The 13576-nt window shown below is 41.6% G+C and overlaps 1 protein-coding gene across 4 annotated transcripts in view; it reads right to left on the bottom strand.

Annotated features, from left to right (window-relative positions):
* TRIM37 (tripartite motif containing 37) overlaps positions 1–13576 on the bottom strand; it is a 208325-nt gene that overhangs the window by 52297 nt on the left and 142452 nt on the right. For all 4 annotated transcript variants that reach the window (XM_089679183.1, XM_089679179.1, XM_089679181.1 and 1 more), the window contains exons 19-20: positions 8336–8641; positions 5000–5134 (exon numbers count right to left, since the gene is read on the bottom strand). In XM_089679183.1, coding sequence (XP_089535309.1) covers positions 5000–5134; positions 8336–8641 — 441 coding nt within the window. The remainder of the gene's footprint in view (positions 1–4999; positions 5135–8335; positions 8642–13576) is intronic.

Below are 13576 nucleotides of genomic sequence, written 5' to 3'. Positions count from 1 at the left end.
GTAAGTGTGGATTAAAATTTGTATCTTTTTATGGAATCTGCCTGAAAGAGCCTTTCTTTATCTATATGAGGAACACCCCGAGATAAGGAAGATGGAGAAATACCTTTCCTGTGTTACAATATATGCCTGAATATATTCTAAGAGGGTAATGGTATTTAGCATCAATTTTTGGCTGGAGTAATAAGGGTACTGGTATCTAGTATCACCTTTCACTTGTGATTGGAGTGATCACGATTTCTCACGTTTATTTTTACTTTATTGATTTCTCACTGTTTTTTTGATGTGATTTGAGTTGGCACAGAGTGAAGTGTTTTTTACTTATATTAGGGTATTACACTATGATTTTTTTCTTTTCCTTTGAGGATATCAAGGAGTCTTAGGATCGTTTTGCCTCACGGAACACATAAAAGAACTTTCTTTTGGGGACTTGGACATTTATTTTTTGTTATTTTATTTTTTTATTTTCATTGGTTGAATATATTTTTTCATTTTTTTCATTTTTCATTGTTTGAATATTTCTGATTATATATTGTTTGGGTGATTCATTATTTAATTATCACTATATCAGATTAGGTGGATGGATTAGATTATGTGAAATTTTGAGATAGATTGGGTACATTTAGAAGTTCATCACAAAAAATTAACAAAATTGAGCATCCCCATACAGCTCATCTGCGGAAGGAAGCATGAAGTGCTCCAAAATCTTCTGGTAGACAGCTGCGTTGACCCTGGACTTAATGAAGCACAGTGGACCAACACCAGCAGATGACATGGCTCCCCAAATCAACACAGACTGTGGAAACTTCACACTGGACTATCAGCATCTTGCAATGTGTGCCTCTCCATTCTTCCTCCATACTCTGGGTTCTTGGTTTCCAAATGAGATGCAAAAGTTGCTCTCATCAGAAAAGAGGACTTTGGACCACTGAGCAACAGACCAGGTCTGTTTTTCTTTAGCCCAGGTAAGACGCTTCTGACGTGGTTTGTTGTTCAAGAGCGGCTTGACAAGAGGAATACGACATTTGAAGCCCATGTCCAGGATCCGTCTGTTTGTGGTGGCTCTTGATGCACTGACTCCAGCCTCAGGCCACTCCTTGTGAAAGTCCCCAACACTTTTGAATGGCCTTTTCCTCATAATCCTCTCCAGGCTGCAGTCATCCCTGCTGCTTGTGCACCTTTTTCTTCCACACTTTTCCCTTCCACATAACTTTCTATTAATGTGCTTTGATACAGCACTTTGGGAACATCCAACTTCTTTTGCAATTACCTTTTGAGGCTTTCCCTCCTTATGGAGGGGGTCAATGATGGTTTCCTGCACAACTGTAAGATCAGCAGTCTTTCCCATGATTGTGATTCCTACTGAACCAGACTGAGAGACCATTTAAAGGCTCAGGAAACCTTTTGCAGGTGTTATGACTTAATTAGCTGAATAGAGTTGGACACTTTGAGCCTAGAATATTGCACCTTTTCACAGTATTCTAATTTTCTGAGATTGTGGATTTGGGGTTTTCATGAGCTGTAAGCCATAATCATCACAATTATGACAAATGACGGCTTGAACTATCTTGCTTTGCATGTAATGAGTCTATCTCATATATTAGTTTCACCTTTTAAGTTGCATTACTGAAATAAATGAACTTTTGCACGATATTCTAATTTTTCAAGTTTCACCTGTATGTACGAAAGCGGATAGCGTTACACTGGATACGTTCTAATACTTTGGGTTTGAGGGCATGGAAAAAAAATGGTTAATGTGGATCTTCAGATGTATGAAGCAAGGGGGTGTGCAAAAAAATTCAGAAAGATATGGTCCCGGTGGGTGGAGTCCAGGGAAATGGTATTGAATGATTCTTGAAGGATGAAGATGTTTTGGTTTTTTTTTTCGAGTTGTGTGTGTGTGTGTGTGTATTTACATTTGTTGAATGCATAAATATTCACTCCCTTAAGCCAATGAGCTGAGCAAATAATTGATAAAGGCACCTTTACCTGTATTATTTGTGGGTCAAATCTGTATCAGCTTTTCATAATGCAATCCTGTAAACTGCAGTCTTGGCAGAACTGCACTGCTAGGTTAAACAAGGACTGTTGGGTAACAGAAATTTTCAAGTTTTGCAACTGACTGTTATAGAAAAACCGAATCAAATGCAAGACATCTATTCAATTGGAATTTAGGATTTTTGTTTTAAAACAATCCACTGTAGGCTTGTCTGTGTTTAGGGTCGTTTGCTTGATAAAAAGCGAATCTACACAGGTCCGTTGTAAACAAATGTGTTTTCCTCTAGAACTGCCCTGTATTTGGCTTTAACTACTGTGTCCCATTTTCCTTGCTGCAAGAAAGTATCTCTGCCAAATGATGCCACCACCCATCATGCTTCACTCTGGAGAATCAAGGCGAGTAGCAAAGTTAGCTGTCTGCCAAAAAGCATGGGGGTAAGGCATAGAAAGACCATTCATTTTTTTGTGGCAAATACCAAATCAGATATGAGATTTGTTTTTTAGCAATGTCACTAGTTTTTCCATAAAGGCACAACTTTGTGAAATTATCACTTTCATCAGAGGCTTGTGAGGTGTTTAGCTTTGGTAAAGGTACACTATAATACAATTATAATAAGTTGTCCTATGTACAGATTTGCCATGGGGGCTGGATTGGGTTGACAAGCAACTTTGGGGTGGTGGGTTGACAAGCAACTTTGGGGTGGTGGGCTGAATACACCAAATAACATTTGCAGCGAAACGATAAAAACAGATGATGAGATCTTATTCAATTGCTTGTGTGGATGAAACGAACAAAATGTCCTTGCCCCAAGCAGGTTAGCAGCCTGAAAGAAAGCATGAGATGAAAAGATTTTCTCCTGATGGTCAGTGAGGGACTTTAAAACGGAGCTCCACCCAAAAGGGGAAGTTCCTCTTTAAGGACTGCTCCCCCACTCCCCATTAAGGATTGGCACCTTTGGGGGGGGGGGGGGGGAGCGGGTACCCGAATTTGACAGGTACCGCTCCCATTTCCGGTCCGATCGCCTAGGTGATTGGAAACAGTAGGTGTCCTCCCTCCCTCCCTGTAGTCTTTTGGGACACGTGACAGGTCCCAGAAGACTACAGGACCATTCATGAAGTGCAGCGCTACTCGCGCATGCGCAATGGGTGCCCGGATGTGAAGCCGCAAGCTATCACAGCCGGGTGCCCACACTGAAGACGCCGGCCTCCTGGAATACAGGACGGCCGGTGAAACGAGCTGTGGGGGACACACAACGGGACCGAGGGACAGGTAAGTGGCTGTTTTTTTTTTTTTTAAAGTCAGCAGCTACAGTTTTTGTAGCTGCTGACTTATTTTTTGACAGCGTGAGTGGAACTCCGCTTTAATGATGTCCTTCATGATCAGTCAATGTAGGCATGGGGTGTTCCAGCATCTGACTATGGGGTCTGCTATCCAGAGTAATGGGGGCAAAAATTAACAGCCCTGTTTGAGAAGTATCAAACAAGAATATGTCCAAAAAAAAAAATTACATCAAATTTAAGCCAAAATTACATTGTAATGATTATGCTTGTATGTGGAGATTTTCTAGTAAAATAGAAGTATATATAAACCCTCACCTTGTAGAACAACCCATTCAGTTTAAATTATAAATGAAAGGCAAAACATGTGTGTATAGATATAGAAACATTATAAATGGGGACATGGGAGTGGCCTGTGAGCCTGATCATTGGAGGAGAGCACACAGAGTTCCTAGCATAGCTAGAGAACTGACCATGCTGTGCTCTCATGCCTAATGTGGTTAGTTTTTGATAGGAAAGCAAAGGGACTGGCAGGAACACCAGTGTTTTCACACAAAGGAAGCAATACAAAGAAAACAGCATACCTTTTCATACAAATACAGGCTACAACAGGCACATATCAGGAACATGAAATATTGGGTTTACATACGCTTTAATATGACACAACTAAAATAGTGTGTATTATAATTTTTAAGGTGATTGATCTCCAAAACAGTTAATTTCCCTTGGTATTTCAGGATAAAAAAAGAACTCAGAAAACAAGTCATTATTAAAAAGGAGATGTACAGTCAAAGCTCTTCTGGCTGTACTTCTCCTGTGGATCACAAGAGTGCAGTTCATTCCGCACTCCTTAGACCCGTTGTCAGCTGATAGCAGGCTGAAGCCTGCTGTTGGCTGACATCACTCAGCCAGTCCACGATGGGGAAAGATCCGGACTTCAAAGTCGGGATCCACTCCAGAATCTGGAGTGGCACCTGGCTCAGCCTCTCAACGAGCTGCTGAGAGCCTGAGCCAACCACTCCCTCACCCTCCACAGCCCAGAGCTCAAGTGAGCGCTGGGGTGTGGGGGCAGAGCAGCCAGCAATGACTGACAGTCACCTTTCTCTGCTCAGAGCAGCTGTGATAACTCAGCAATTAGCGGCCACGTGATCGCACACTTCTCTTTTAAGGGGGAAAAAAAAAAAGCTTTAATTACAACTTGATGGTGCACAGCAAACAATCCTGTATAGTAATGAATTAAAATTTCAATAGCCAGATATTAAACGAATTTCATGAAAGGCAGGAACATTCACTGGTGAAGGAATGACATTAGCAGGCCTGCACTCCATAATTTGCACGCAGTCATCTGAATATTCATAACTGTCATCAGTATAAGTAGAGCACCAAAGACTAGAAATTAGACCAACATGTTTCAAGATCAGTGAGTGACGCTGTATGCTCTGCCTATGGAGAGGACAAACTTTGTCTGTCTGTCTGTCAAAATGGCTGATGGAAAAACACCATCTCCCAATAAAGCTCTGGTAGGGTGATGATTAGAAAGTGCTTACACCCATATGAGTGTTCTCTGATGTCTGTAGGCACCTTCAGTCTTTGGTCTGTTAAAAATAAATGTCTGTAGGCACCTTCAGTCTTTGGTCTGTTAAAAATAAGTTTAAGTACCACATCCATAATTACCTGCATAACCAAGGAACATAAGAAAGCAAATCATGCGAGTTGTGTAAATTACCTTCTGAAGGGACTTGACCTTCTCCTTTCACACGATGAACACTATCTCCACAGTCTAATGCTCTCCTCAGAGACAGACTCCCTGCTCTTTCGCTGGATCTAGAATGCTTTGGGGAATTACATTTCTTACTGGTACCTACAAACAAATCAAATTTTTTTTTAAGATTAAATAAAAACTCTGTATCAAATATTTGGCAATATTTCTCCTGTAAGGCCTCAATATCTATCAATCACTTAGTCCTCTCGACAGAGTATCCAATAAACCGGTTTCCAGTTAAAATATAACTGTACACAGATTCTACAAGAAGAATAGAACGTGTGATGTAAACTTAAAAGGAGAAGTACAGCAAAAGCTCTTTTGGCTGTATTTCTCCTGTGGATCACAGGAATTCAGTTCGTTCTGCACACTTGTGACCCATTATCAGCAGACAGCAGGCTGGAGCGCGCTGTCAGCTGACATCACTTAAGACAGGATCCACCCCAGAGTCTGGAGCGACACCTGGCTCAGCCTCTCAGCGAGCTGCCTAGAGCCTGAGCCACCCCCTCCTCAGCTGAGTGCTACAGTGAGCCCGGTTGGGGGGGGGTTTCAGAGCAGACAGCGGTGACTGACAGTCACCGCTCTTGCTCACAGTGGCGGTGCGAACTGAGCGATCATGTGGTCGCTGAGTTCTCACACTTAGAGCTGGTGGGGGACCGATGCTACATACACCCAAGTATAATTTGGGGGGGAACCCCAAACTTCTCTTTTAACTGAACTGTCAAATTTAATCAAAAGTTGTTTCATGGCTAGGTGTGGGCTACCCCATTATTTCTTCATCAATTAAGCAGGTAAAAGGTCTGGAGTTGATTCTAAGTGTGGTATTTGCATTTGGAATCTATTGCTGTGAACCTACATCATGTGTTCAAAGGAGCTGTCCACGCAAGTGAAACAGGCCATTGTAAGGCTTCAAAAACTAAACAAATCCATCAGAGAGATAGCAGCAACATTAGGAGTGGCCAAATCAACAGTTTGGTACATTCTGAGGAAAGAAGAACGCACTGGTGATCTCAGCAACATAAAAAGGCATGGACGTCCACGGAAGACAACAGTGGTGGATGATTGCAGGATTCTCTCTATGGTAAAGAAAAACCCATTCACCCATAGAAAATGAAGGGACTGTGTATAAAAATGGAGCAGTTCCTAAAATTTGTACTTGATATTTATGTTCAACCCCTTGAATTAAAGCTGAAAATCTCCACTTCCAATTCTTTTGGATTGTTTTGTGTTAATTTATTCTGGTGGCATACAGAGCCAAAAGTATGAAAATTGTGCTCGTGTCCAAATATATATAAGGACCTAACTGTATATAAAAATAATATCCCACAAAAGAAGGAAATAAATGCTTCAATAACTGGATTTTTACACAGCTTAGCTGGTTCAGAACACCCATGGAAAGTGCACTAGACTTTCCTATCCATGGGTAGATGTTCTGAATGCTTTATTTTTTTTCCTGGGAGCACTACATGTCTGTTTGATATAAATAACTGGAAATATAGGAATTTAGTTTTTCCAGTAAATGCCTTACCTTGAGGTACAGTACAGAACACAGGACTTGTACTCATAGACTAAAGGTTATATGCAGCTGCCTCCAGGTGCTTGAACAAATGGATATAAAACTTGCTGGGGCCACACAAAGTGAACCATGTAACCCTGCCAACTTTGTAGGACTACAGGTTTTTTTTTTTTCTTTGAGCAAGCAATAAGGAGTAAGCAAGTTACAGAGAGGAGGGGCCTGTGTTCTGAACTGTACAGAACAGGATACGAGACCATGGGACCTACCCAAGCAATAAACTGAGGGTCAGGCAACAAAATGGCAAAACAGAACTGCTAACAGGCCCGCAAAAACACTCAGATAACAGCTTGAAGCACCTTGCAGCTGAAGCTCACCATCAGTCAAATCATGAACATCCACCTGATAACACTTGGTGAACAGGTGAACCGAGGACCAGGTGGCAGCCTTGCAATTCTGGGAAGCAGATGCTTAATGCTGGAAAGTCCAAGAGACACCATCAGCTCTGGTAGAACAGGCTCTGATAGGGAAAGGAGGAACCCTTTCCTTAATGCAGGGGTGCCTAACCTTTTTAAGAGAGTGGGCTACTTAAGTGACTTGGTAATCTGTCACGGGCCACAATGAGCGGAGTGGGCGGATGTCAGGTCCATATCCACTCTGCATATGCAGAGCAGGCAGGGATACAGCCTGCTCTACTCTATGGACCCTCCAATCTGCACCAAAAATGTAAAAATTACTGGAAGGAAACAGGAGTTAAATGTCCCAAATACACAAATCTTCAAAAAGGACAAGAAACATAAGTGCAGCATCCATTTTCTTTCCTGACCTCATTATGGTCAGGAATAAAACAAACTAAACAATAAAAAGAGATGTATGACCAACCAAATCTTTTACTTATTTTTTGCATGGATTTGATTTGAGAAAGATTATTCCCTCCCACACAGGAAGTAAGGGGAATTCCACCATCACAACACAGATTGTATTAACTACTTGCCCTCCTGAGGATTTACCCCCCTTCCTGACCAGGCCTTTTTTTTTACGTTACAGCGATGCATACCTTTAACTTTCAATTGCGCGGTGATGCAACGCTGCACCCAAGTGAAATTTACGTCCTTTTTTCCCACTAATTGAGCTTTCTTTTGGTTGTATTTGTTCGCCTGTGCTTTTATTTTTTGCAGTATGAAAAAAAAAAAAACCTGACAATTTTGAGAAAAAAAAAAAAAACAGTATTTCTGACTTTTTGTTATTAAACATGTCCAGTAAAAAATGTAAAAAAAAGTTCAGCGACTTATAACAGGACTGCGGCAGACATTCTGACACTGGGGGGGACTGACTTGGTATCACTGACATCCCCAGTGACACCAATACCCGGAAACAACAAATCACGTATATATACACGATTTTGTGCACCCCTGCCGCCCTGTAGCAGTATATCTGCTATAGGGCAGCGGGGATGTGGTTATTTCTTTTATGAGAGTACGGGAAGGCTAGAACCGGTCATATTTGTATTTATGTCCTTGTTGCGGATTTTCCCTCACTTCCTGTGTGATAAAACATTGTTAATAGGACAGGAAGTGAAAATAAATCAGTCTAACAGAGATTAAAAATTAGCAGTAGAAACTAGGCAGGAATTCCAATAATTTCTCATTCTATCCAAAACTATAAAAACTAGTTTATGGCGTGCAATGCACTTTTAACTATCACAGCAAGGTGAACAATTGAAAGACTTCCCAAAGAAATGTATTCTGTAGGGAAAACTACATTTCAAATGGCTTTTTTAGACTTACTGTTTCTCACATAACAGCTCGCAAGAGAGGATTTCCGGAGCAACTCCATGCCCAGCTCTTGTAACTTACTGCAGCCTTCTCCACTGCCTACTGCAAGTGAGTCCAGTGAGTCCAGGTCTCCGGCAGTGCTCAGCTGGCCTTCACTAGCACTGCTACTCCTGACATCACATAACTGGCTCTTCACAGCAGATAGTTTGCTGCGCACCTCAAGCACCTGGGACTTGTACCTCTTCAGCATTTTCAGATCAGGAGAGACTCGCCAAGTATGCTGTGCACGTGTGTCCCTGTCCTTGCGGGAACAGGAAGCTGGTGGGAAAAGCAAACATGTTTCAGTACACAATTGATATGTCCAATTTTTACACATATAATCAGTAATGTGATTGAACTGAAAATCTACAGCAGTTTTTAAAGCAAATCAGGTTACGACTGAAAAGGTCCAACACCTGTCTTCCCAACAAACAAAACCATTCAATGGCATCCCAGTCTTAGTCCCTAGGGTTCAATATTGAGTTGGCCCACCCTTTACAGCTATAACAGTGTCAACTCATCTGGGAAGGCTATCCACCAGTTTTAGGAGTGTGTCTATGGGAATGTTTGACCATTCTTCCAGAAGCGCACACTGATGTCGCAAGAGAAGTCCTGGCTCACACTCTCCACTGCAATTCATCCCAAGGGAGCTCTATCGGGTTGAGGTCAGGACTCTGTGTAGACCAGTCAAGTTCCTTCACCCCAAACTCGCTTATCCATGTCTTTATGGACCTTGCTTTGCGCACTGGTGTGCAGTCATGTTGGAACAGGAAGGAGCCATCCCCAAATTGTTCCCATAAAGTTGGGTGCGTGAAATTGTGCAAAATGTTTTGGAAAGCTGACATTTTAAAAGATCTCTTCACTGGAACTAAGGGCCAAGCCCAACCACTGAAAAACAGCCCCACAGCATAATCCTCCTGCCACCAAACTTTACACTTGGCACAATGCAGTCAGGCAAGTACCGTTCTCCTGGCAACCGCCAAACCCATACACATACATTAAATTGCCAGACAGGGAAAAGGGATTTTTCACTCCAGAGAACAAGTCTCCACTGCCTTAGAGAGTCAGTGGCGGTGTGCTTTATGCCACTGAAACTGATGCTTTGCATTGCACTTGGTGGTGTATGGCTTGGATGCAGCTGCTCAGCCATGGAAACCCATTCCATGAAGCTCTCTACGAAATGTTGTGCTAATGGCCACCAAGTTTAGAGGTCTTTAGCTACTGACTACAGACAGTTGATGACTTCTGTGCACTGTGTGCTTCAGCATGCACTGACCCTGCTCTGACATTTTATGTGGCCTACCACTTTGTGGCGGAGTTGCTGTTGTTCCCAGTTGCTTCCACTTCGTTATAATACCACTAACAGTTGATCGTGGAATATTTAGTAGCGAGGAAATTTCACGGATGGACTTATTGCACAGGTGGCAACCTATCACACTACCATGCTTGAATTCACTGAGCTCCTGAGAGCGACCCATTCTTTCACAAATGTTGGTAGCAGTCTGCATGCCTAGGTGCTTGATTTTATACACCTGTGGCCATAGAGGTGATTGGAACACCTAAATCCAAAGATTTGGAGGGGTGTCCCATTACTTTTGGTAACATAGTGTGCGATAGATAGATAGATAGATAGATAGATAGATAGATAGATAGATAGATAGATAGATAGATAGATAGATAATCTCACACACACAAATGTGTATACATTCTTTACATTCTTTTATCACATAAAATCCAATGCTCGTGTCAAATATTCACATGCCACAGCTGCTAATGCCATTGTCTGGTTTACACATCTATGGCATTTCTGGTGTAAACTGTACATCACATGGCTATAAAGTCTGCCATAACATTCAGATAATATTGGTTGGCATTCTTGCCACTGTCCAGACAAAAGTGACCAAAGCTCAGCTCTTTACAGAGCCCAACACATACAACAAAAACCACTAAAGAAAGAATAAGGAGAGCATCTGTGCACTCAAATATTAGGAAAGTATATTATCAAAAAGAGATACGCCTTGCCAAAGCACCCTCCCTCCTTTATTAAATTGAGACAATTGTCTAAATATTTTCTTGGGAGACTAATCAGTTATACCATGGGGCATGTATCCAGGATGGAATACATATATATTTGAAGCTTCCCTCTCTTTATCACCATATCTGCAGACAATATATGGATGTTACAACATACAATATTACTTACCTCCCATATTACTGAATGGAAGTACATGGCTGTGAATCTTCCCACTGAACGGAACATCCATGTTACATGGATCCAAGCATTTATTGAGCTTTTACCGTCATAACGGGGAAATGTTAAATTGCCTTGGTGTGCAGATTAGTCTACATAGCTGTCAATTTCTCTTGTACATATGGGTGTCCAGTTTAGCATGAATCCAGGAGATATACAAATAAATATGTATTCCCTCCTGAAAACATGCGTCATGGTATCACTAACCGAATAGTCTCCAGGAGAATTTTTAGACAATTATTTTTTAATTATAATAGGGATGAGGGGGGGTTGTATATTGGTATAAGGTTTTTGATCATAAACATTTTTGACATATGTGTGCATATGTTCCCCTTGCTCTTTTAGTGGTTTTTGAGGTACACTATTTAGGGGAACACACCCAACTAATGTTAGTGGGATGTGGCAAAAGCAACTATTATTTGGACAACACATACTACAACCAAATCTAAAAGGATTCCACTTTTCTCTACACTAAAATAATAGTTAAGAGCAGAATTCCAGTTTTTATTGCAGGATTCACATCGAATCCAAAGATATCCTCTGAAGTGCTTTTTTCTTAAACAATAAAATTTTATTGAATTATTGAAAATCTTCCAAAAACATAAGGCACGGCAGTTACAAAGTCTACCATGGCACAAAATGGAAAAGGAGCTTTACAGTGGAACAAGAAAGATTCAGTATTCACAATACGGTCCTGAGTTCTCCATAGTTGTGGATAGCACTTACAGACCTGAGATTTTGTGTTTGGAAAACTCTAGAGGCAGGGTAGAGAGGGGAAGGGTAAGATAGGTAGGGTAAGACAGGTGGGGTATGATAGGTGAGAAAGCATGGAAGGAGGGGGGGCAAGAGGGAATTAATCAAAAAGAGAAGGGGAAAAAAATCACTTTGTAAGGCCTTAGTGGTAATGTGGGGTACTACTAATCACAAAAGAGGTAAATCTGAGATCAGGGTCAATGTGTTATTGCGCTAGTTAAGCACGGTACTTTTTTTTCTGCCACTAAATGGCTTCCAAGTCTTCTTGTAAATCTCCTTGATGTTGCCTTCCTAGCGCAGCAGGGTAGGAAGGACCAAGTCAGAGATGCCCTATTACTGTTAAAGGCAGCAACTACAAAGAAGGATGGAAAATTGAACCTTGCAATGGTTGGTTAGGTTGGTCTGGGAAAGTACAGGGTTCATCTTTCACATTGTTGGAGTAGCAAGCTCCCTTGGGCCAGGCCAGGGTGATACAAATTACTAGAATTTCTTCCTCTTGGATCCTCTGAAGCAGATATGGTAAAAGCTGTAATGACAGGAAGGCAAAGACTAGGGAGAACTGGTCCCATGGTGTCACCAAAGCTTTCACCAAACACCCAGGAGACAAACCTGTCCAGTTTTGTACTAAACCTGGATGCCAGAAAAAACACATCTGGGATTCCCATCATTGACAGAATACATCAAAAGACTTCTGGGTGAAGAGCCCACTCCCCCTGAGAAAGTTGTTGACAGCTGAGAAAATCCTCCTGCCAATTATTCACACCTTAAATGTAGACAGCAGACAATGAAGTCCAATTTTCCTGGGCCATCTGACTACTGGTATCTCCTTGATTATTTATATACGCTACCGCTGTGGTGTTGTCTAACTGAACCCTCTGACCATTGAAGCAGGGCAGGGTGAATGACCCTCAATTTCAAGATATTGGATCTGTTGTCAGAACCCTCCAGGATAGAGAAAGGAATTATTTTCTTATCTCCAGCATCAGTAAAGCAATCCACCAGTCAAAATACCTCCTGTACCATGAGTCTAACACATTCCATTGGAGGGATCTGGAATAAAACTGGGCTAACAGAACCACCTCGAAAAGGAGGCTACCATCTTCCCTAGAACAATCATGGAAAGTGCATGAAGGGATTTGACAGCAATTTGAGCAAATCAACCAAATTAACAGAGCCCTCAGATTAAAGTGTTACTAAACCCACAACAGTAAAATCAGTCTGTACACGCATTAAAGCATGCATGTTATACTCAATGTGGAACCAAAGGGGTTCATCATCTGCATTGTCTTAAAAGGCTGATTGATCCTGTCTTCTCTGATGCTCCCCTTCTTCTACTGTCCAGTCACTCTGCACATGCTCAGTTTGGTGTGTATTGCTAAAGAGCTGTTTTTTTGTTTTTTTTTCTTTGGGAGGGTGCAGGTGATCAGTACAGGGCCAATAAGAACTGTCCAGACAGAGCGTCAGGTGATATGCAGCCTCATAGGACAGTCAGAGGATAATGAAAACTCCCCCTACAAGCTTTAAACAATGGTCTGCTGGACACTAAGTCACAAGACTGCTACATACTGCTGATGAGAAAAGGTTTTTATCAGTTTATTTTTACTAAAATAATTGCATTTCCATATTGAGTGTACTGTGGGAGACCAAATATAGTGAATGCAGGGTCCTTGGTTTATTAACACTTTAAGAATCTGTCTGGAGGGAGGACCACTCTCGCCTGGATGGTGTCCCGGATCAGTCCCAAATATTCCATTCTTAGAGCTTGGATTAAGGTAGATTTCTGAATATTCAGAACCCATCTAAACCTCTCCAGAGTGAGCATCTCTTGAGTCACACTTGTCTCCAGCACTGAGAAGTCATCCAGATACAGGGACACCCTGGGGACATAAAAGTTCAGAACCGGAACCAGGACCTTGGTGAACACTGTAGGAGCTGTGGATGGAAGCATTCTTTGGAGAGGTTATAATATTGGAACATACTTCCACATATAGGTAAGATTATTTGATATTCACTTATGTCAGAAACTCTCTTTTCTGGACAGAGGCCACCACAGACTTGTACTCTGAGAAATCTATTGAGTCTCTCAGGAGCCAAGATTGTGCGAACGTTGTCAATTACTTTCGTAACTGTGAAGTTTAAGTAGAAACAGCAAAATTTTTCATCCTCTGGAACAGAAAGTAGCACTCCTTGAGATAGGAGACAATCGAGAG

This window comes from Staurois parvus, unplaced genomic scaffold (assembly GCF_062004578.1).
Source record: "Staurois parvus isolate SC_StPar_1 unplaced genomic scaffold, SC_StPar_1.0 ptg000220l, whole genome shotgun sequence".
NCBI lineage: Eukaryota > Metazoa > Chordata > Amphibia > Anura > Ranidae > Staurois > Staurois parvus.
This window is presented reverse-complemented; position numbering and strand designations above follow the sequence as displayed.